The sequence below is a fragment of the Metarhizium brunneum genome, chromosome 1, assembly GCF_013426205.1.
Source record: "Metarhizium brunneum chromosome 1, complete sequence".
Classification (NCBI taxonomy): domain Eukaryota; kingdom Fungi; phylum Ascomycota; class Sordariomycetes; order Hypocreales; family Clavicipitaceae; genus Metarhizium; species Metarhizium brunneum.
In genome coordinates, this window is record NC_089422.1 from 8,290,591 (window position 1) to 8,314,333 (window position 23,743).

Sequence of the window (23,743 nt, forward strand, 5' to 3'; positions counted from 1 at the left end):
GATTGCTTCCAGGGCTAGACATTATTTCGGCAGTTGTAGTCGTTTGTGTGTCAGCATGCCCCCGTGCGAGTCGGGACGCGAAATTCGTGGTTGCCAGCTGAGGATATTTCATATTATCCCGTCCCCGTTTATAGAGGACAATTTAGGTGGCGGGGAAATCGATCATGTTAGAGTTGACGACACGGCTGACAATGCCAAAATGCTATTTGACAATGTATTTGCACAAAGATAAACTTATAGGCTGGGGTGATGGGAGTATTGAGCGGATTAGACTCTCGTTTGGTATTCGAGAGGCCACAGTCAGTGCCTTGTGCCGCATTCTCAATCCATTGATGTCTTGAGCAAGCCACTACCCAGGTACTTGGGCAGTTATTTATTTTGCGGGGCTCGAGGTACTTTTTAATATCGGATATTGCCGAGCAGATGATGACATGCAAGTGCGCCAGAAGTCAGAAACTTTACTTTTGATGTTGTTGCAACTTCTTTTACTACTAAAAGCGGAGGAACCTCTTGCGACAAAGGCCGCTACAGTAAACCTGGTGTATCTCTCTTCGCCATCCTTCTTCCACATGTGTACTTACAAAGTTACAATACTGGGTGCAATACTGATCTACAGAGTATGCAGCACCTTGTTTGCGTTTCGCCCGGCATGCTACGCCAAGGTCTCATTCTCCCTCGTCGGGATAATTCTCTTTGATGAATTTATAAATATCATCCATCTGATCTGGCACTTTGAACCAATGACCCTCTTCCTCAGCGCCAGAGTACTCCTTCCACTCGACTATAAAACCGGCCTTTGAAAGCACATTCCTAGCTTGCCGTCCAAGGGTAATGTCAACATATGCGTCATCATCACCGTGTCCCAGGAGAATCTTCATGGCGGAGGCTTCGCCTTGTGGCTGTCCGCCAAGTGTCATCATGCCCCTAACAAAGGCGTCAGATTCGTCTTCTCCCGGTGTTGGCTCTGTGCTCGCATCAGCCGTAGCCTGCAATAGTGCTCGTTCTATATTCGCAGCAAACGGAAGCCAGGTGCTGGAGCCAAAGAATGCCCCAATTCCTCGTGCAGGGCCTGGGCAGAGTAGCGTCCATATGCCAACTGCGGCACCTTGGCTAATACCCCCAAGGAGCACGTGGCTCGCATTCCCGTCGAGCCTCGCAACCTCTTCATTTATAAGGACCTGAATATGTCTCACTGATGCTGCAATGCCGTTAGTTTGTAGATCTTGTCGGGCAGTGGTGTCAGTCAACGACCGAGCCTCAAACCAAGCCGGTATTGATTCTTGAAAGGTAGTACTCCAGAGAGATGGGGATGAAGGAAACACCCAGCGCCATCCAGGCAGCGCCGAGGCTAGGGGCTTGTGGCCAGATAGGTGAGATGAGAAGAACTCGTCGGCAAACTCCTGACCATTGCTGCCTCGTCCGTGGAGAACTATGGCCGTTCGGGTGTGTCTGGATTGAGGGTTGATAATATGAACAGGTCCAAATTGCGGGTTGGCGATTGTATCATCTTTGCTCATCTTATGATTCTGTTTGGAATATGGACATGTCCGGTCAAAGGTTACATGCACGGTGATACTCCTGTCCCGTCTGAGATCATTGATGCTGGTAGCACCAGCTGACCAGCTGACCACAATTGCTCCTCCGGAACATTTGAACCTTGAGCTCGTCTCTGCAGCCCCACACCAGCTATCAACTGGTGGCCAATTGGGCCGTTAGGCTGCGGCCCGCCATCGAAACAGCTAGAAGGCTGCGAAGGCTGGCTGTTGGGCGTGGGCTGAGCTGTTCCATGATTTTCTATTGACTGTTCCCCACAGCGGCGCCAACAACCTCGATTGTCAACTTTGTTCTTTAACAAACCACTATTCCGAGAGCTGGGTAGAATTTATTGACTCTTCAAAAACCAGAATCCCTTCTCTAACGAAAGTTGCGCTTTCCCAACACATCATACCATGGCTTCCGCAGACGAGCTCAAAGCTCTTGGCAACAAGGCCATTGCCGAAAAGAACTTTGATGACGCTGTGTATGTACTAACCATAGCCCCCAATATTGCTCATCGTATTGCTGTACGGTAAAGATTTGCCAGCAATTAAAGCTAACCCGTTTTGTGCTACTGCAGAGACAAGTTCACCCAGGCCATTGCCCTCCAACCCGAGAACCACATCCTGTACAGCAACCGATCTGCTGCCTACGCATCCCAAAAGGACTGGGACAATGCGTTGGCCGATGCCGAGAAAACTACCCAGATTAAGCCTGACTGGGCCAAGGGCTGGGGCCGAAAGGGTGCAGCTCTTCATGGAAAGGGCGACTTGCTCGGGGCCAACGATGCCTATAGCGAGGGTCTGAAGCTAGATGCCAACAATGCTCAGCTGAAGAGTGGCTTGGCTTCTGTCGAGAAGGCTATGCAAAATGAAGCAGGTACGCAAATAAATGATGGCACGCATATACCTTTGTACCCCGCACCACAACTGACTTGATGTTTATTAGGCGGAGCTGGTGGTTTTGGAGCAGACCCTACCGGAGGCCTCGGACAGATGTTCAAAGACCCGAATCTGATCCAGAAGCTTGCCAAAAACCCCAAGACCAGCGGGTTTCTAGCAGATCCCTCCTTTATGGCCAAGCTGCAGCAGATGCAGCAGAATCCAGGAAATCCCCAGGATCTTTTCACTGACCCCAGAATGATCCAGGTTCTCGGTGTCTTGATGGGAGTCGATATGGACGTGCGTGATACGGATCCCCGAGGTGACACAAACATGCCCGATGCTCCCGAGCCCAAGAAGCCTGAGCCCGCCAAAGCCCCCGAACCTGAACCCGAGCCCGAGGAACTCGATGAGGAGGCACTGGAAAAGAAGAAGAAAAAGGAGGAGGCCGACAAGGAAAAGTTTCTAGGCACCGAGAACTACAAGAAGCGCAAGTTTGACGAGGCCATTGAGCACTACTCTAAAGCCTGGGACATCTTCCAGGATATCACCTACCTCAACAACCTGGGGGCTGCCTACTTCGAAAAGGGTGACTACGACAAGTGCATTGAAACCTGCACCAAGGCTGTTGAGGAGGGTCGCGCCGTCTATGCCGAATACAAACTTATTGCGAAGAGCTATGCCCGTATCGGTTCTGCCTACGAGAAGAAGGGCGACATGGCCCAAGCTGTTGAGAATTACAGCAAATCCTTGACTGAGCACCGCACACCCGATGTTTTGAACAAGCTGCGGGCTGCGGAGAAAGCGAAGGTTGAGGCTGAAAAGAATGCATACATCGACCCTGTCAAGGCTGAGGAGGCTCGTGAGGAGGGTAACAAGAAGTTCAAAGAGAATGACTTCCCTGGGGCTGTCCAAGCGTACTCGGAGATGATCAAGCGTGCCCCCGATGATGCTCGGGGCTACAGCAACCGTGCTGCGGCCTTTGTCAAGTTGTTTGAGTTTCCTAGTGCCGTGGATGACTGCAACATGGCTATCAAGAAAGACCCCAAGTTCATCCGAGCATACATTCGCAAGGCTCAGGCTTTCTTCGGCATGCGCAAGTACTCGGACTGCGTGGATGCCTGCACTGATGCCACCCAGGTTGACCAGGAGTTCCACAATAATGCCAATGCTCGTGAAATCGAGCAACAGCAGCAGAAGGCACTGAACGCCATGTACTCTGCCCGCGATAACGAGACTGAAGAGCAGACTCGGGAGAGATTGATGAAGGACCCAGATGTAAGTTTATCTAGCTAGCCCCGGCCCCTTGATATTTCTCTGGCCATGCTGACATTTCGGAATTAGATCATGAGCATCATGCAAGATCCTGTCATGCAGTCCATCCTGCAGCAGGCTCAGTCCAACCCCATGGCACTTCAGGAACACATGAAGAACCCGGGTGTTCGGTCAAAGATCCAGAAGCTCATGGCTGCTGGTGTTATTCGAGTTGGTCGATAAATCGGAGTGTGTGTTGGAGATTTTTGTAAAGATACCATGTGTCGGAATGCTTTATGAAGTTAATGATAAAAAGTTCACTCATGTTCACCCCGGATTCGCCAATGTCCCCGTGTTATGTCAAAATTGGTTAACTGACTATTTGGACGCTGAAAACGATGGCTTGTTTAATCGCATATGAGCACACCGTCCGAGGCCTCAGCCTTGCAGCCTTTTTTGGGCTTACCGCCGCCCCATGAAGTTGTTTTAGGTCGACTAACAACAATTTTTTGCCATTGACGGCGGGAATGGTAAAATTCCTGCGCAACCAGGCGTGTAATTCAGGCCCAAGGCAGTTTTGATGTGGGACGGCGTGTTTCCAAGATCAATCCGTCAGAACCTTGGTCATTCAAGCAACCTGTCGCCAATATTTGGCTTGTTTGACTACAAATGACTAGCATTGATCAGTATGTGGACTGTGGCCTATTATTGATACCAAGCTTGAGCAGTTCGGCCCAACAAGGTGCCCATGTGAACAAGTAGCACCCCCGGAAACTTGCTCACTCAATGCGAAAGCAAGCACAGGGCGGGGCTGTTGGCAGTGCAGTAGTACCTGAGTCACCCCAGGGGGGCTGGGCGCGCTCTATGTACCAGACATGTCCGGAGCAGCCCCACACTAAAGCACTGCCCTTGGAACAATAGGCCAAACCAGTTGGCCCCTTGCGCTTGGCTTACAATGGGGATCCAAGTACGGTCTGGTGTACGGAGTACATACTTACTTTATGCAGACATGGAAGTTCCAGTGCTGACGCTACAATGTACAGTCCACCTGGCCTCCCAAGTTGAGCTTTCTCATCCTTTGTCGATTTCTTGTTCCCTCGATGCGCCATGAGACGAGCTGCAGTTCCGCAACGCAGTAGTTAGTCTGGCGACCATATCGGCATCGACACAATGGCTGGTGAGCTCAATGTGCGACCATCGTCGGGTTCCAAACCCAAGACTAACCATGTTCCCTCTCCAGATCCGCAATGGTCAGCGATTTCCACAAAGCTGCTACTCGCAGAGCTCCAACGACGCAAAGAAGACGGCGAGAGACCAGCTTGCGGTAGCAAGGAAACTGGGTGGTATGATACTGCGGCGCACGTCTTTGCGTTGCTGTTGATCTTGACGCTGAGCACACTAGGTATGATGAGTCCGGGTTCTCGGGAGTTGCAAGCTACATCCACCCGTCCAGGCTTGGAGTTTCGGTGACTGACCTGACGGTGCCAAAGCTTGCGGATTCCCATTAATATCACGGCGCGCGACAACCGGGAAACGACAGAAGACCATCATCTTCTACTGCCAACATGTCGGGACCGGAGTGCTGCTCGCTACGGCATTTGTGCATCTGCTCCCGATGGCATTCGAATCTCTAACCGATCCGTGCTTGCCCTATTTCTTCAGCCAAGGCTATACGCCACTTCCTGGCTTCGTGGCCATGGTGTCTGCTATCATGGTTGTCGGCGTCGAATCCTACTTGACCGCTCGCGGTGCCGGCCATTCGCATTCACACGCGCACAACTATTTTGATAGCGACGAAAGCGACGGCGGAGGCGAGTTTCAAGATGTACCGCTTCATGATCACCCGGGCATGTCTGCGGGCCGGACGAGAAATCACAGACCGCGGGATATCTCCTTGGGTGACGACACGGAGGCTGCGCAGGGCCTTGTGGCCGGGGTGTCGCCAGTGCCCGAATCCACGCCTACCGCAACCATACACCGACGCGCATCCGCAGAAAACGAGTTCAATGAAGGCGATTCCGACTTGGAACTCGACATGGATGAACTGGACCCTGCTCCCGTCAATCACAATCACAATGGTGCATATGCCTCGTTAACAAAGCCTGGGACTCGGACGGACCCCTCGGAACCGACTCTACATCCGTCGTCACCGGAAGAGACGAGACGACAACTTCTGCAGTGCCTTCTACTTGAAGCTGGTATTCTATTTCACAGCGTTTTTATTGGAATGGCGATTTCTGTAGCCACGGGACCAGCATTTGTCGTCTTCTTAATCGCCATCAGCTTCCACCAGTCTTTTGAGGGTCTTGCTCTAGGCAGCCGCATTGCCGCGGTACCATTTCCCAAGAATTCAATCCGGCCGTGGCTCATGGTCTTAGCTTATGGCTTCACAACTCCCATTGGTCAGGCGATTGGTCTGATTGTCCACAAGATGTATGACCCTGCGTCCATGGGCGGCCTTTTGGTGGTGGGATTTATGAATGCTATCTCGTCGGGGCTCCTGTTATATGCGGGCCTGGTACAGCTCCTGGCAGAAGATTTCTTGACAGAGAAGAGCTATCGCGTTCTGAAGGGCAAGAAGCGTCTTCAGGCGTATCTAGCTGTGGTTGCCGGTTCTCTGCTGATGGCCATTGTGGGTGCATTTGCATAGTTGGTGCCAAGTCCAGGATATTTATCAAGTGGATTGTTCAGCAAGATAGAAAACACATTTGCATTCGTATGTTTTTTTGGCCCTAGCTGGCGTTTATACAGATTAGCGACGGGGTCTGATGGGGTTTACAAAAGTGTGGTAGATGCATGCATACACGGAATGCTATGGAACAGCATAATGCATTTGGTTTATGTCGCTTACTTTAATCGAATAAGTCTTCTACTTGGACTATTTCTATTGATTCGTAGCCATGGGAACAAGACACACGCCGGGCTGATTGTTAACAGGGTATATCATTTTGACAACCGCTGTAACGGGGAATATACGCTCCACCGCGTATAGACTCAACATTGGCACAATTCAAATCAGCACCGGTCATTGCATCGCTACTAACCCCGGTGCCCGGTCTAATCGGCAATTTTAGTGTTAATTAAACTTGAACCGTAATACTAGTACTACTACTACGGACAGCGGCTCAACCCCAGACTGATCAACCCACTACCGAACCACCAGATCCCTCCGATCCGGGGCAAGCACCAATCACAAGTCCCCTATTAGCTAAACATCGGCCGACTCTCGAGACCTTATCTGCACAACCCAGGATGAAGCTTCATCCTCACACTCACTCTTTTTCGAAACTCATTCTGCACTCGCAGGGCTTCAGACTGCCGTGACTGAAGTGTGAAGTGTGTTTCTCCTGCCCTTGCCCGAGATGTGGTCGGCCGGATTCATCGCACTAGTATTCTACGTCTTCCTCGGCGCGAACCTGTTCTCTCGCCGGTCGCCGTATTTCCACGACCGCGGAGCACCGCCAGCCGGCGCCTGGGCAGATGGACCACTGAAGCTAGTCGATACTCCGTGGACGCTGCACCAAAAGGTTTGTTTCCCCGCCAGTCTAGTGAGTTGAGACGGAGGTGGCTGACAGGAGACGCGGCCGTTTTGCCAGAACGACCTCTTCACCACGGCGGCCACGCACATGGCGCTCCTGCACAACGCCATCGTCCGCGGCTACAACTCCATCTACCTGCAGGCGCCGCACGTCCGGGGCGACGACGTGCCCGACTTTGCGGCGTACGCCCTGACGTGGCACAAGTTCCTGGTGTCGCACCACGACGACGAGGAGGACAAGCTGTTCCCGGACATGGCCGGGATACTCAGGGACGACGGGATCTGGGGCAACATGACGCAGGAGCACGGTACTCACTACTCGCGAGAGACGCCCATGTTTTGTTGTTGCACGCAGGGCACATACCATGCTGACGCTGATTCCTTGTTTTTTTCGCAGAATCCTTCCTGCCGGGGCTCGCTGCCTTCCAGGCACTCCTCAACACCACCGACGCGACGGCGTATGACGCCGGGGCCCTCCGCGGGGTCATGGACTCGTTTGCGGCGGACCTCTCGGCGCACCTGCACAATGAGGTGGCCGTCATGGCGGCCATGGCGGCGCACGAGAACGCGCCGGCGCGGGAGTCTCTCCGGGGCGCGCTGGCGGGCGACATGCTCAAGGCGTGGGGGAAGAACACCGTCACAAAGGCCGGGTACGTCGACGTGCTGCCGTTCTTCCTGCTCAACACGGACCGGACGTTTGAGGGCGGCGTGTGGAGGAACTGGCCGCGCATGCCCGAGGCCGTTCGGTGGAGTATGGTGAATCTGGTGGGGATGAGGCACGGCCCGCGCTGGAGGTTTTCGAGCTGCGATGCTGCCGGGCGGCCGAGGGAGCTGTTTGCTTTGAAGGCCTTGAGAGAGGAGAAGGAGAGGGAGAAGGAGAGATCTGAGTTGTAGGGCGGTGTGTTTGGTGTTTGGGGCGGGGTGTATATACTAGTATATAGGGGGGATGGGGTGGTGTGAACGCGAGGTTGTTGTGGATATTTTGGGATCAGGTATGTATTTGTTTTCACTGCCTTGGTTTTGTATGATGAGTCCGGTTGGTGAGATTTTGTTTGCTCTAACTTGAATATGGTCATGTCAGAAGGACATGCAAATGCTGCGGATTTGGGTAGTAGAATGATGAAGAACCTAGTTATGAATCATGTTTACGACTGGCCGAAAATGAAGAGGCGTGCAATGCATCGTTGACTTGGAGAAACACGATAGCACGCATGATTAAGAGTCATGATAGATAAATATCAACGGTAGTACTCAAGGATAAGTGGCTGATTTTTCATCGGGTATCTCATTAAAAAGTTGTTTTAAGCCCACATGACCGTTTATATGTTTATACTTGTCTCCATCACAGTTTCATCAGTTCAAGCTATCCAACTCAGACTCTCGCATAATTTGAAACATTACTCCATCTGGAAACTGCTCTCTCCCCGATCGCAGGCTTCTAGTGCATGAGCCAACGCCTTCTTTGCTCTCTCCTCCCGCTTGATGAAGGGTCGGTTGAACATGTCATGAAGGGGACGGGCGCTGTTCGCGTGGTCTGGGTCAAATGTCACTTGTGCATTGTCGCCGCATTTGCTTCGGGTCGTCAAGACAGCAAGGCGCAGCATGTCCCCTCCAATGCCCTTGTTGCGATATCTGTACTTGGTAGTCCAGGCACGGATAACTCCGCTGCCACCCTTGACCGAGGATAATCTCGTCTTCTTGGTTGATCCAGCTGGGGCCACCAGCCGTAAGACGGTAGTCGCAATAAGTTCGTCGCCATACCGTGCAGCAAGAACGTAGTCCTCCTTGCCTTCCGGACTGGTGATCCATTCTTTCCACTTCAAGCTCTCGGCGATTCGAATATAATTTGCCGTCAGGAGCCGTACGCCCGCCAGGTAGGCAATTACAAGCCCGCAAACCATGACGAGCGCAGTTCCGAAGTCGCGGTGCGCATTTTGCCGGTAAATGGCGGTGCAAGCTGCCACCAAGCCCACGAAACATGCCGGATGAACGATGACGGAGAAGGAAGCAGTTTGTCGCTGCTGTGCAATACTGTCGGCGACTAGTCTCATTGCATCTTGCTTCTCGACCTCCTTGGTGACGACACTAAAGGTCAAGGAAGGAAGTCCATCGTGATTGCTGGCGCCATTTGCTGCAATTGATGGTTTCGCAGGCGTTTGAACCGCCATGGTGGAGGACATCTTGATTGACACCAAAATAAGACGTTAGATAAGAACCGCACAGACAGCAAGGCACACATCAATGGACATCACGTCCAGATGGAGGAATAGCTGAACTGTGGTAAACACTGTTCTGTAAAAAAGAATACAGAAAAAAAAATTTAAAACTTGAACCATGTCAAATGCAACAGGCCGAGTGACTTCTCGGATAGATCGGCTTGCCATGCAATGCAATGTGAGGCTAGTGCAGGAAATATATCGCGTGGGAGCTTACCAGCTAAGGACCCTGAGAATGGCAGGCCGATGCACGTGGGCGGGAAGACAGGGCAACAGTCGCTCAAAAGCAACAGAAGCAGTGGAGAGGATGTCTGGTGGCGTAAGAGATGGGTGTTGCTAGCCTGGGGTGACAATGGAGACAGTTTATCAGCTTTGCGACCGAGACTAGGATGGATGGGAATAACGGCCAAATGATGGCAATGCGGCTGCTGTGATTGGTTTCTAGAGAACTGAGCATGTGTCTGCGGGCTTGCGGCAAGAGACGCAGAAGGCAGAAGATCGTGGCACGTTCTGGATCCGTTGAAATCATGGTGTTGGTGTTTTTAGCGCAAGAACCCACACGTGCGCCAGCCAGGTTAAAGCCACAAGGTACTTCCGCGCTTCCGCACAGCTGCATGTATGTAGGAAGGAAGGAGGCTCCATCTGCACCTTCTGTGGGCGACCCTGGCAAGCGCGACCGACTGGCCGAAGCTAGTGGACTAAACTGGTCGAGGGGCCAAGGTAAGCACAGAAATAGACTTGTTCTTGTTACTCCGTACAGTTCAATCCAATTCAGACCTCTTGTACATACGGGCCATCCAGCGGCTCATCGTCTCGTCGTCTCTGCTTCGATGGCGCAAACGTTCCTCCCGGTAGCCAGGCTGAGCTTGATCTATTCTTGGTTCCCGTGTCTCAACCTTGACCGGGCTATGGAAACATGTCGCACTGCCTGGATAATTTCAGGCAGACAGCTTTTGCGAAATCATCAATTTGGTCATCAGGCTTTTTCTCGTCCAACAGAGCCGTTGGCGAGAAACCGCCGTCCTTGATCTTCGGTCGCCCAATTCGGAATCGCCACAAATGTCATGCCAAGTGCCAAGCCGGCAACTTTTCCCATGACCCCAGCTCATCCCCCATCTTCATCGACCATCAATTAGTACCCAGTTCCCAGACACCACGCAAAAGTGGCTTCAGCCCCCAGGTGCAAACGACGACCACAACTATGCCAGTACTCCCTGGGCCAAACCGATTAGGAACGCCTCCCCGGGGCCAATCGCCAAGCCATCGCCAAGTAACTTGGCGATGCGTGAGAACGTGTTTCAGTCCCGCTCTCTGATTGGCCCGCATCCAACGACATCCCGTATAAGTGGTCGATACCGAAGCACCATTTCGACTCATCACGCGAGGCCTAACCCAGGCACGTCCACCCCGACCGAGCATCCTCAATGGTTGTTGGTTGATGTTGAGAGGCGTTCCACAGGCGAGTGAGAGTGGGAAACAAGAGAGAAAAAACCCTATTACGAAGTACCAAGTGCATCATCCTACGCATTCGTCCGAGGCTGTTCCGCGGCGAGTCAACAACAAGGATGCTGACATGGAACTGCGATTTTCGTCCACCGAGCCTACCCATGTGCTCTTAGCAAGTGGATGTCGCGGTTCGAGATTACTAGTCGAAAAGTCATTTTTGATGCCGCATTCAAAGTGTAGTCTGAATATAAGCTGCCCTGGTGGCTGATGCCCATCCCTTTCCCTTTTCTCCTCTTCGCCTGTCCTGTGCCAAGCTTCTATTCTTTCCTCGGCAAGAACTCATATAGCTCTACTCTGCCTTGTTTCATTACAAACGAGTGGACTTATATCCTATTGAGACGAGTTCGTCTCCTTCCCGGTACAGCAATCGTTTCGACAGCTACGAGGCCATCATGTCTAGAAACGGGCCATCAGTTGTCGCCAAGACGTCTGGAGGTAACAGTGCCTACCACAACTTCCACAATGACTTTTTACACGTCTCCGATCTCAACGAGCGTCGTCGTCTCGCCCTCGCCGAGGTCGACAAGGCCCCTTTCGGCTGGTACCATGTCCGTGCTTGTGTTGTCGCCGGTGTTGGTTTCTTCACCGATTCCTACGACATCTTCACGGCCTCTCTCTTGACCACCATGTTGGGAATAGTCTACTACCCTGGCGTCGGAGCTATGCCTACCAGCTCTGATAACGCCATCAAGCTGGCTACCTCTGCCGGAACTGTTGTTGGCCAGCTTGGTTTCGGTATGTTGGCCGACTTGGTCGGTCGTAAGAAGATGTATGGTCTCGAACTTATCGTCATTATCTTTGCTACAATCGGCCAGGCTCTGACCTCTGGTTCTCCCGCTTGTGACATCATTGGTCTCATCATTTTCTGGCGCGTGATCATGGGCATTGGCATTGGTGGTGATTACCCTCTGTCCTCCATTATCACTTCCGAGTAGGTTCCCCCAATGCGACACAGACGAGTTCTCGCAAGTTCTTAACGCAGCTAATCCAATCACCTAGATTCGCTACCACCAAGTGGAGAGGCGCCATGATGGCTGCTGTGTTTGCCATGCAGGGTCTTGGCCAGCTTTGCGCTGCCTTTGTCATGCTTTTCGTTACCCTCGGTTTCAAGGGTTCTCTTGAGGGCGCCAAAGACAAGCAGCATTGCACTGGCGACTGTCAGGTTGCTGTTGACAAGATGTGGCGTACTCTGATCGGCTTTGGTGCTGTTCCTGCTTGCATTGCCCTTTACTGTGAGTCAGCCTGGCAAACAAGCCGTCGCTGCCCCATGATACGAAGCTAATCCAATACTTTTATAGTCCGTCTCACCATCCCAGAAACCCCTCGTTATACCTTCGATGTTGCTCGCGATGTCGAAAAGGCCGGCGACGATGTCAAGGCTTACATGACCGGAAAGCATGAAGGCGAGCCTGACGAGGTCACCCGCGCCACCATGGCTCAGCAGGCCAAGGACAACCTCGAGGTCCCCAAGGCCAGCTGGGGTGACTTTTCTCGCCACTATGCCAAGCCCAAGAACTTTCTTCTCCTGCTCGGGACTGCTGGTTCCTGGTTCTGCCTCGATGTCGCTTTCTACGGTCTCTCGTTGAACAACGCTCAGATTCTCCAGACCATTGGTTTCGCCACCAGCGGCAAGTCCGTCGCCAACGTGTACCAGTTCCTGTACAATACCGCTATTGGTAACTTGATTATTGTTTTGGCTGGTGCTGTGCCAGGGTACTGGGTCTCTGTCGCCACCATCGACACCCTTGGCCGCAAAACTATCCAGCTTGGTGGCTTCATCATCCTCACCATTCTGTTCGTCGTCATGGGTTTTGCTTACAACCACATCTCTTCCAACGGCTTGTTGGCTATTTATGTCCTTGCTCAGTTCTTCTTCAACTTTGGTAAGTCGAATGCTTTGCCTCGTAATTAACGCTTTAGAAGAACAAGAATATCTTAGATTACTAACATTTTGCCAGGCCCCAACACCACGACCTTCATTGTTCCCGGCGAAGTATTCCCAACCCGATACCGTTCTACTTCCCACGGTATATCTGCCGCCTCTGGCAAGGTTGGTTCCATCATTGGCCAGGGTGCCATTTCTACTCTGAAGACGCACAATGGCCAAAATTGGATGGACCACGTCTTGGAGATTTACGCTCTCTTCATGTTGATCGGTTGCTTCACGACACTGCTCATTCCTGAAACTGCTCGCAAGACACTCGAGGAGCTCTGCGGCGAGGACGACTACGCTGTCACCCACGCCGACCGTGGCTCCAATGGTACCCACGACCTCAACGGGGAGGAGCCCGTCAAGACCTCCTAACAGATAGCATACCCAATTCAACCATTGTTTTTTAAATTGGATTTATATCCTATGTTCGTTAACGGCACCTAATGGACTAATCTGTGCTGGAGGGAGTTGGCCGTCTACTTTTAAGTCTTACTGTAACAAGTGGTATGAACGAACAAGAACCGTCGTGAGGGGGTGCATCAGCCATGAGGCATTATTATAGATACCATATATAGAAAACAGTCATTGTATAAGACGGTTGTTGAAATATGTACTAGTATGATAGTGATGAAATTTATAAAAAGAAAATTGAAAGAAAGAAAATAGCTCAAAGAATCATCCAGTAGACAATAAATGTATCACCTCCCGGGGCCAAGTAGCTATAATGCAGCCCAGAAGTCGTCCGTACAAATTCTCACCTCAACGAGTATATACACCTCTCTACGGCTTGACGAATGCTCCATATATGCCAGGTTAAAGCAGCAACCACATTGTACTTCACCACCCCACAGTGCAAGATTATTTGAAAACGCGCCATCCCACCCGTCAAGGTATAAATAGCCGGGCTCGCTCTACGCCATCGGAGCCCTTTCAGACGGCGTCCGCGAAGGCCCCCCCCTTTCCCATGAGCGCGCCAAAAACTCCACGAACTTCGTCCGACTCCCCTCGGCCAAAATAGCACTGCCATCGTCCCGCGAGCCTGAAACCCGGGTATGTGAAGCGGTACAAGCCCACACTACATCTTCCGACAAGAGGCGTCATGAACGGCCCGGCGGCTGCCGTCTGTCGTGAACCGCGGGTATTGCGAGCTTGCCTTGGATCATCTGACGCGCCTAGAAAATCAGGTCAGACGCCACTGCAAAAACATTGTGTTGCCTGTTCGCAGCACTGGACTAGCTAGCCCTGGCCTCTCAAGGAGTTGGACATGAGTATCCAAGGCATGGCTTTTATGCTATTGCGAGGCCTTGTGAGTGGAATACTTGGCGGCGTGTACGTATGATGCTTGCGACACCACCGTTTTCCTGCCTATTTGACATACATATGTAAACCATCAACCTAAACTACGTCGAGCTGGCCAGCCGTGCGGCTTCAGGAGTGATACAGCTCGTCATGAAAGCTCGTACGATCCCCAATTGGTAGTGTCTCACGTGGCATTAAGTTAATATAGAATAATAGTAGTAATAATAAACCAGATTGGTCATATGAGTAAGACATCTATTAGCGCTACATTTTAGACGTATCAAGGTCAAGAAAAGGCAACAAACCACGCAATAGACCATGAGTACACGCATCGCGATGCGTTAGACGTAGTTTACATATATAAATAGAATTGAATATCCTTTACAATCATTCCTCAAAAGACACTCCGTACTGCGACGGTCACAGAAAGATGACTATTCAAAAGTGGCTATGATATTATTCCACGCGCAATGGTACTAGGTCATGAAGATCAGTTACAGCTCGTCACATATCAAAACATGCAATAATAACTCGTCGCACATCATCACTTGTTCTCGGCAGCCTTGGCTTGTACAACCAACAAATCAGCCCTCACACCCCCTGCAACCAAATTTCCTGCAAGATTGCCCAGGCAAAGTACCAGATCCTCCCTCGACCTGTGCGTCAGCTTACCCTCGTCCAGCTTGGCGGCCACCCTGCGACCGACGACGACCAGCTCAGGGCCTGCCTTGGACTCAGTAACGCCGGATTGGGTCTCTGTTATTGCGTACTGGACGAGTTCTTCGACAGTAGATGGGCCCGTTTCTGTCTTGAAATTGACCCTTGATGCCACGGACGCGGGTAATTGGGATGATGCCCTTTCGAATAGAGCATCCCCGACAGAGTTGGATGCTCCTACAGAAGAACGAGCACGAAGAATAGTGGCTGTTGCCCTGGACTTCTCACACAACTGAAGAACGAGGTGAAGAGCAAGTCTGTCGTCTTCATCGCCAAAGTAGAGTAGTAATATGTGGTATGGTTCGTTAGATCCCGGGGCAATTGGCAAGTCTTCCTTCAATGCACCAAATGAGTACTGGCGCATGAGTTTGGCACGCTCCTCGCTCTTGGCTTTGCCTCCGGCGACAGGATCGCTACGCGAAAAGAAAACGGCCACGTTTCGGTCGTGTGAGTCGAAGACTGATTTAACAAAGGATCCGTACGAAGACCCAATCTTGTCGTTGACGCTGGTAGATGATAAAATCTGTGAATCGCCCATGTCCCCAGTTTCGGTCCAAGGAACAAGGAGGAGATCTGAAGCCATGCTGTATGATTTGGCGACAAGAGCCTCTGCAAATCGAGTTTCGGGCATGATGGCGACTTCGCCGGACGCTGAGAGATTGTGCAGCTGTCCAACGGTCCGGAAGGTGTTAACTACAGGGTCATGGCGGCTAAAATCGTCAACTTGGGCGACTGTCATTACGGAAGAGTCACGATCGGTAAGCTGGAGGAGACGGATGCCATGGGCCCAGACAGCCCTGTCCCGGGAAGGGGGTGTAGTAGAAACGTCGTGAATCTCATCAGTTCCTGTATCTGAAGGCGTGGGAGTGCTACTCGGTGTGGAGGGGTCGCCAAACATGGAAAGAAGGCGCAGGAGAGAAGGCATGTTGTCGAGACGAAGGTAGACGAGTAGGCGGTTCACCCTTTCGAGGCCAAGGGAGGAGTCGTCCTTGGGACCTTCGGAGCTAGACGCAGAGGAAATGGGCGCACCAGTGTCCCAGTCGATTTCCCCCCGTCTCCATGCGGCAATCTTCCGCTGGTACCAAGGAGGGTATAGCACGGTCACTATCGGCGTCGTGGCAAACGTGGTGAGAAGAGCCATGACGACAAAGATGGTGAATGTTCTGGTACTCAAAATGTTGGCTTGCAAGCCAATATTCTAAACAAAATATGTCAGCGTCAGTTGCCAACGTATGACTTGAACAACTTTATCATGAAAAGTAAGGCTCACCAGTACAATGAGTTCAACAAGACCCTTGCAGCTCATGAGGACACCAATGGAAAACGATTCTCTCCAAACCAATCCACTAAATCGAGCTGCCACAGACGCGCCGATGATTTTGGAAAAGAAAGCTGCAAACGTGGTAGCGAATACGTATCCCCAGGCGGCTCCTGAATCGAGCAGTCCCAAATTCGTATTCAAACCGGAGAGGGTGAAGTAAAGGGGCAAGAACAAAGCACCAATAAGATCCTCGAGCTTTTCCGTAACACGGATATTGAATCGATCCTGGCGAGGAATGATGAGCCCGGCCATGAAGCCGCCGAAAATAGGGTGAATACCAATGATGCCCGTAAAGAAGGCAGAGACCAGGGCAATCAGAAGAATGAGCGAGATGATGCTCTGCGAGGGACCATGTTCGAGGCTTCCATTGCGGCGCAGCAGCCACAAAAGAGAAGGTTTGACGACGATTAAAAGGAGAAGCATAAACCCAGTGGCAGAAAGTAGGATCCAAAGCGAGTTCAGGCCTGAACCAGCATTTACAAGCGCCACACACAAGGCAAGGAGAATCCACCCTGTCCATTGTAATTAGCTCAAATATCCGTCGGAGAGAGGATGGTTTGGCAAAGCTCACCGACGACATCATTTGCAACACCAGCAGAGAGGGTGATGACGCCGACGTTGGTATCAAGAAGCTTGAGCTCCGTCAAAATACGACACAGGACCGGGAAGGCCTTGAGTGCGGCGAGGTCGGTCAGCAAGACGGGGAAACGGCACCAACACCGACAGGACGGTTTATGCGGAGACGTACCGTGATTGCAACTGCAATACCAATGAAGAGCATGTAGACCTCAAACTTGATTGGGACCAATCCCTCGTCACTGCGGAATGCATGATACACACCATATGCCAGCGCACAGCCAACGCCAAAAGGAAGAGCCAGCCCTGCAACGGCAACAGAGGTCGCGATTCGCCAATTGCTAATCAGAAATCGGACATCGGTTTCGAGTCCGATAAGGAACAAGTACAAAATCAATCCTAGGTTTGCGACATTGGAAAGATTGGGCAACGAAGCGTCGGGAAAGATGGCCTGTCGAAAGCCAGGGATACGTCCCATGACCGAGGGACCGAGAATAATGCCACCGACAACTTCAGCGATGACCCGAGGTTGTCGAATTTTTGACAATGGCCAATGCAGGAGATGACACACGGTGACGATCAGCACCGTCTAATGCAATGTCAGTCATTAGTTCAGTTTCTCGGGCATCCGGCCCCGGTACCGACGACGGGAAGCATGTCAATTGCAGAGACGCGGCCACGAACCTGGATAATAAATAGGATAATGGGGTCCTTGGGGTTGTATTTCGTGGGGTTTGCTCCATCGATAATGCCACCTTGATTTGACGCGCGAAGGGTGGAGGTAGCTGTGGGCGAAGACAGCGTCGCGGTGGCAGCTGAGACAATCGATGAAATGGCCGACATGGTGGTTGACGTAGCGCCGCAGACCTGCAGCAGGAGCTCGCAAGCTTCTCAAGCCAAACGACGACTTGAGTCGTCTATTTCACCTGGATGGCAAGCCCGGCAGGGTGATTGAACATTGAAAGCATCAGACCAGTCTGGCTGACCACGCCTGGGGGGGCGAAGAGGGCAAAGGTAGGTATTTAAGCAGGCGTCAGCTCGAGAAATCTGGGGAGGAGCCCACGGGGAAGGAGCCCACAACCGCTGCCGCAAGCAAGAACTACTCCGTGCAAGGCTTTCCGTGTTAAAATCTCACAATCCACTTCGAGTCAGCCAACAAGGTAACGCAGCGCGACACGCCAAATGGGTACATTGCCCAGCCCAGCCTTGTCGTTCTGCTCCGTATGCCTCCAAAACGGAGCACAGTGTTGAGCAAGGCGCGGATGCCCTTGAGCTATTGTCCCATGTGATGGTGCCACCACGGTGAGCCAAGTCGCCAAGCAGCACCCAGAGGCTTGGGCTTGTGGAGGCTTGAGGGGGGGGATCTGCGGCGGTGAATCGAAGACGAGCGCAAACAATAACACCCAGCGCCCTGGTAGGCAACGACTCCATATGTTGGTCCAAACGTGGCGTCCAGCTTCGGGGCGGGCGTGAACGGGCTGCGTGTCACGCGAGAATCGTAATATGCTCATGTATCCACAGCCTGCATGTCGGCCAACAAAAAGAAAAGACGCAAGGGTGTCCCGAGATTGAGCAGCTGTCCAACAAGTCAGCCTCGTGATACATGCAATGTCTGTGATGCCTGCTTTTTCGTGAAATAGCAGGAACAGGGGTTGGATCGTGCGAGTGCCGTGCACATGTCTGGGGGAATGGCATGCTGTGGCGTCGTAACCTCCAATCTATTTAAGTAAGGGTATCAATTGATGGCTGGCATGGGAGTTGACAACAGGGCTACGCGGCGATGTCAAGTTTAACTGCTCCACCTCGTGCGGAGTACTGGTGCACATGTCTGAAGTGCCGTTGAGCTTATCGCTTGTTCAGCCGCTCAAACTAAACCTTATGTCGATTGTGTTAAATACTACGACTACTACTACTACTACTACTACTACTACTACTAGAGGTAACAACGGGCATTTTTGCATATCCTTGTTTCGGCATTTCTCTATCATTCTGGACGATTGGTTTTCTCTACTACCAGTCTTAAGTACCTACTACCCAGGTACCTAAGGTTCTTAGTATGAACTTGATATTATGCCGAAATGGGAAACCCTTCTTACCATGCATCGCCACATGTGCCTTACCCTACATCCCCTCAGCTTCGTCACAGAGTTTGGTCAATAATGGTCTTAATTGTGCCATGAATCTTCGAGTCCCAAGAGTCGCTCGTCAGAGCCGAGGTGACGGCGACGACATCCCCGGAGCACCTGGATGCGGACCATCTAACATCCCTCAAGACTGCAGTCGATAATGTTCTGAATACAGGGCTTGCAGAAGAAACTTTTGCCCAGATCGTAGATGGACTTCCCACATATTCATCCTTCTTGGAGCTCCATGTCTTCTCTAAGCGTCTGGGACACCCTGATTTTCAGCACCATGCCATATGCGAGGGGGCCATCGAACAAACACGACAGTTTCGATCTGCTTTTAACATTTCTTCACTGCGATTTGAACCTTCTGTAAGTAAATGAGCGCCCCGTAGTTCATTTCTAGATCCTTTTTCTGACGCTTGCCTTCCTGGAGGTCTTGCAAACGTATCAAGACTCTGCACCCGGCAGCAGAGCCTTCGCACTGTCTCTGGTAGAGCTTGTGGCTGTTGCATGCCATCAGATTGCTGTATTTCTTTATCAGCTAGGAGGAAGCATACATGGCAAAGAATATAATTCATGGCTAGCCCAGGAGAAAATACTCTTTGACCAGGGACACGAAAAGTATAAGGATGGCGGCTTGCAGCCTCCAGTTCCATTTTACCATTACCAATACTACAATCACCAACAATATCCCCAAGGAGTTTCTGACATGGTTGGATATTGGGCCGAAATAGTCATATTTGGAGGAGGAGTCCTTTTTGATCGATGCGACAGTGACCCAGATGTAGGTGCTTTCTTTCTTTTCTCCCCCCCTTTTGAATGCGTGGAATCATACTATGGCGCGGGCTGACCTGAAAGATCAAACACGTCTTTATTCACGACGGCCGAGTTATAGGTCCTAAAACTATATATCCTTGAACTTCTCAGCAGTTTGACAATGTCATTTCCTTCTTGCTTGCCGAAGAAGGACATGTACGCCCCTGCCCATTTCCCATCCGTGGAACTCCAGACAATCGGCCGCGATTCGACCCCTACTATGCAATGAGGTATTTCAAGATCTATAGGAATCGCTACGAAAGACTGCTCCCACCGATTCTTTGGAGGAGACATATATTCTCGTCGACTGATTACCCGGAATTGGATGACAGGCGAGGCCTAATGTACCACTTGTATGAAGTTGGGTCAGGAGAAGCGGAACACGACGATGAATTGGTGAGATATTATGAGGAGAGATTGAGATTAATATCGCCTTCTTGTCCTATTTGGAGTATGGGGGGAGACTACGACTAGGAGCTCAATGTTACGCAACGCTCGTGACGAATTTATACGACGACAATACGTGCATTTGGATAGCATCATATTTGAAAAGATGATGATTCATCGTCACGAATGCCAACCATAACATGGAAAGCACACAAGCCTACATGATCAGGCTGCTGTTGTGCGTTATGGGAAAACATTGAAGTAATACAGTGCACCCTGGACCCTGGAACATGACCCCCAAGCGAACACGATGCAAAAGGAAATATATTTTGAAAGCCTAGAATACTTTGATGTCCAGATTCAAAGTTGGATCACTTACATGTTTTTCAAGACGATGAATCACAATAGAAATCGTTTCCAATGAGGGTTCTCCACGAAGTGCTTGAGTCACTGTATACCATCGTTGGGCTTCCAAAATGTATGCAAGTCGCGTTTCCGGTGACTTCATTCACACATGGCCGAAATACCCCAACGAGCCTCCGAGCGTCTGGTGGCTGCACATGTGCCTCGAGCCAACGGCCGTTTGGTGTTTTGTAGAGGTCTGGCTCGATACAAGTGCCATGTTCGTACAGTGTACTGCAGTGGGAGACAAAGAGTATCTGAATAAGCACATCAGGTACTTGGCCATCGCGCTCTATACCGTCATATGCCTGTTCGTCCAGTGCACTGCAGTGGGAGGCAAAAAGTATTTGACTACTTACTTTACTTAAGTAAGCAGGTACCTGGCCATCGCGCTCTATACCATCATATGCATGTTCGTAGAGTGCACCGCAGTGAGCGGCAAAACATTAAAGTATCAAGTTTGATTTGAATAGGCGGGTACCCGGCTATCGCGCTCTATACCATCACATGCTCTAGTATATTAGTGTATACCTCTAGGTGGGCAAACACACGCTGCCACAGACCGTAGTACGCGTGCGGCTGTGACTCTGTGAGCATGGATGCATGTCTCGGGTTCACGTCGACCGGCTTAGTCCAGTCTGCATCATTCTGCAGTGGAAGAAAAAGTTCGGCAATGCCCCGCCATTACGTAGCAGTTGGCAGCTTCGGCTCATTTGGTGGCGCCAGCACAGCCGGTGGCACCAAGCAAAGTTACATCTGAACTTGACATCTCGCTCACTTCGTCATCTCGCCTCCTATCTGCGACACGCGCCACCGGCGAAGAAAGCGTCGTTATTTTTTTTCTTCCTCACCGTCCCCCTTCCACGTCAACGTTGCAACTGCCCCCCCTGAATTCTCTCTACTCGGGTAGTTGGCGGCTTTACGTCCCGTTTCGCCCATCATGGTCGTCGACACCGCCTATTACGATACCCTGGGCGTGCAGCCTACGGCCACCGAGCTTCAGATCAAGAAGGCCTACCGCAAGCTGGCTATTGTGCACCATCCAGGTAGAGTCGCCCTTCCATCTTGTGCATATGGGCGTATATCGCGAGAGACAGACACAAAGTTCTCGACGCCACTCCGTCTCTTTGGCGCCCAGCCGTATCGCAACCCACCACTAACCCGCTGCAGACAAGAATCCCAATGATCCCGCCGCCCACGAAAAATTTCAAGAAATCGGCGAAGCCTACCAAGTCCTTTCCGACACAGAGCTCCGCAAGGCATATGACAAGTTCGGCAAGGATCGTGCGAAGCCGCAGGAAGGCTTCACTGATCCAGCCGAGTTCTTCACGTCCATCTTTGGCGGCGAGGCCTTCGAGGACTGGATTGGCGAGATCAGCCTGATGAAGGATCTCACGGCCACCATGGACATCGCCATGGCCGAAGGCGAGGACCAGCCGGAGACCCCAGCGAATGTTGAATTCCCCGGCACCGAAGAGGCCAAGAAGCAGAGCGCACAGGAGTTCGCAGAAAAGGAGACTGCCGCTGCTGCTGCCGGAGCTCAAGGCGCTCCCGGCGCTCCTCCGCCGCCAACCGTCGTCGTCGACGAAGAAAAGCCCAGCGGCACCGCTCACCCCGCGACTGCAGCCGGACCTACGCCTCCCCCCCGATCAGATGCCACCTCCCCCGCGCCGTCCTCGTCCTCACGCAACCGAACACAAATCCCCCTCCGACCCGCGCTCAGCGACAGACCCCACGACGAAGCATCCATCCAGGCCGCCGAAGAGGAGCTCCGCCAAAAGGAGAAGAAAAAGGGCGGCCTCACCAAGGAGCAGCGCGAGCAGCTCGCCGCCTACGAAAAGGAGCGCGCTGCCATCCGCCAGAAGCGAGTCGATACGCTAGCAGAAAAGCTGCTCGACCGTGTGAGCGTGTGGACCGAGACCGACAAGGGCGACGACGTCACCAGGGCTTTCCAGGAGAAGATGCGCCTCGAGGTGGAAAACCTCAAGATGGAATCATTCGGCATCGACATCCTCCACGCCATTGGCCAGACGTACGTCTCCAAAGCATCCGGTCTCCTGCGCAGCCAGAAATTCCTCGGCATAGGCGGCTTCTTCAGCCGCCTCAAGGACAAGGGCACCCTGGTAAAGGACACCTGGAACACGATCAGCAGCGCCCTCGACGCGCAGCAGACCGTCGAGGACATGGCCAAGATGGAGGCCAAGGGCGGCGAGGACTGGACCGAGGAGAAGCGCGTCGAGTACGAGCGCCGCGTCACAGGCAAGATCCTCACGGCCGCATGGCGCGGCAGCAAGTTTGAGATCCAGAGCGTCCTGCGCGAGGTCTGCGACAGTGTGCTGTACAACAAAAAGGTTTCCCTTTCCAAGCGGTTAGAACGTGCGCAGGCGCTCGTCCTCATTGGCGATATATTCCTAAAGGTATGGTTTTTTCCCCCTTTCCGTTTCCCCCACAGTTTCAGCAGCGAATGCAAGCCACCCCGTCAAAGAAAAGTTCCTTCTGACCCCTGTGTGCGTTGCAGGCCCAGAGATCCCCCGAAGAAGAAGGCGACTACCTCGTCTTTGAGCAACTCGTGGCCGAGGCCGCTATCAAGAAGGACAAGGACGAGGATAAGCGGAAAAGGGACAAGAAGGATAGACATCACCGCCACGCCGAGGAAGTTGCCGGCGATGCGCCGAATGTTCCCAAGGCGTAAAGTTACCTAGTACTACCGTGGAGGGTCGGGCTTGAAGAAGAAGAGAAAAACCAGCGATGGATACCAAGGGGCAGAAAGTATAATCTGGGATGATGGACTAGCATGTGGACGAGTTGTGTGTGAATGGGCCGACAGAGTATAGACCAATTGCAAACGGGGGGTGTTTTAGACCAAGATAAGGAGTCAAGTAATATACACCTCACATCTCTCTTTCTTTCAATTGTGTCTTTTTTCAAACATCATTATCGACATATACCTCGAGAAGGGATAAGCACAGCATGGGCACAGGGGCAGGAGGGAAAAAACAAAAAAAAGAAATACTGTATCAAATCATCAATTGGCCATCTATCCGGCTTGCTAGATCGCCCTTCTATCCTGTATCCGCTACATCAAACACGCCCAATTTCCATCCCGAGTCGAATAAAAGAAATGGCACAGTGCTCCCCCCGTCTCGGACTCATCCCACCTCCCTTTCCTTTCCTTTCCTTTCCTATGCTATCTATTTATCTGGGGTATCTGGGATTTTTACACAAGAAACGAAAC

At 51.8% G+C, this 23,743-nt stretch overlaps 8 protein-coding genes across 8 annotated transcripts; 5 read left to right on the forward strand and 3 right to left on the reverse strand.

Moving 5' to 3' along the window:
• Positions 1-665: 665 nt before the first annotated feature.
• On the reverse strand, positions 666-1,517 carry LYPA1 (Acyl-protein thioesterase 1; the record flags this gene model as incomplete). The annotated part of the gene is made up of 1 exon (XM_014692571.1): positions 666-1,517. The coding sequence occupies one exon, from the start codon at positions 1,515-1,517 to the stop codon at positions 666-668; it is 852 nt and encodes a 283-aa protein (XP_014548057.1).
• Positions 1,518-1,949: 432 nt separating this feature from the next.
• sti1 (Heat shock protein sti1) lies at positions 1,950-3,914 on the forward strand (the record flags this gene model as incomplete). The annotated part of the gene is made up of 4 exons (XM_014692570.1): positions 1,950-2,020; positions 2,117-2,415; positions 2,485-3,695; positions 3,762-3,914. 4 exons carry the CDS (start codon positions 1,950-1,952, stop codon positions 3,912-3,914), a joined length of 1,734 nt encoding a protein of 577 aa, XP_014548056.1.
• Positions 3,915-4,841: 927 nt separating this feature from the next.
• ZRT2_0 (Zinc-regulated transporter 2) lies at positions 4,842-6,321 on the forward strand (the record flags this gene model as incomplete). Its single annotated transcript, XM_014692569.1, has 2 exons — positions 4,842-5,073; positions 5,162-6,321. 2 exons carry the CDS (start codon positions 4,842-4,844, stop codon positions 6,319-6,321), a joined length of 1,392 nt encoding a protein of 463 aa, XP_014548055.1.
• Positions 6,322-7,033: 712 nt separating this feature from the next.
• Positions 7,034-8,103, forward strand: G6M90_00g025290 (uncharacterized protein; the record flags this gene model as incomplete). Its single annotated transcript, XM_014692568.1, has 3 exons — positions 7,034-7,198; positions 7,268-7,517; positions 7,607-8,103. The coding sequence occupies 3 exons, from the start codon at positions 7,034-7,036 to the stop codon at positions 8,101-8,103; spliced, it is 912 nt and encodes a 303-aa protein (XP_014548054.1).
• A 503-nt stretch (positions 8,104-8,606) lies between these two features.
• On the reverse strand, positions 8,607-9,377 carry G6M90_00g025300 (uncharacterized protein; the record flags this gene model as incomplete). The annotated part of the gene is made up of 1 exon (XM_014692567.1): positions 8,607-9,377. One exon carries the CDS (start codon positions 9,375-9,377, stop codon positions 8,607-8,609), a length of 771 nt encoding a protein of 256 aa, XP_014548053.1.
• Positions 9,378-11,323: 1,946 nt separating this feature from the next.
• pho-5_0 (Repressible high-affinity phosphate permease) lies at positions 11,324-13,236 on the forward strand (the record flags this gene model as incomplete). The annotated part of the gene is made up of 4 exons (XM_014692566.1): positions 11,324-11,862; positions 11,931-12,163; positions 12,230-12,814; positions 12,890-13,236. 4 exons carry the CDS (start codon positions 11,324-11,326, stop codon positions 13,234-13,236), a joined length of 1,704 nt encoding a protein of 567 aa, XP_014548052.1.
• Positions 13,237-14,707: 1,471 nt separating this feature from the next.
• KHA1 (K(+)/H(+) antiporter 1) lies at positions 14,708-17,620 on the reverse strand (the record flags this gene model as incomplete). The annotated part of the gene is made up of 5 exons (XM_014692565.1): positions 14,708-16,078; positions 16,151-16,713; positions 16,773-16,872; positions 16,950-17,366; positions 17,462-17,620. The coding sequence occupies 5 exons, from the start codon at positions 17,618-17,620 to the stop codon at positions 14,708-14,710; spliced, it is 2,610 nt and encodes an 869-aa protein (XP_014548051.1).
• Positions 17,621-21,448: 3,828 nt separating this feature from the next.
• Positions 21,449-23,200, forward strand: G6M90_00g025330 (uncharacterized protein; the record flags this gene model as incomplete). The annotated part of the gene is made up of 3 exons (XM_014692564.1): positions 21,449-21,554; positions 21,679-22,925; positions 23,027-23,200. The coding sequence occupies 3 exons, from the start codon at positions 21,449-21,451 to the stop codon at positions 23,198-23,200; spliced, it is 1,527 nt and encodes a 508-aa protein (XP_014548050.1).
• Positions 23,201-23,743: the final 543 nt, after the last annotated feature.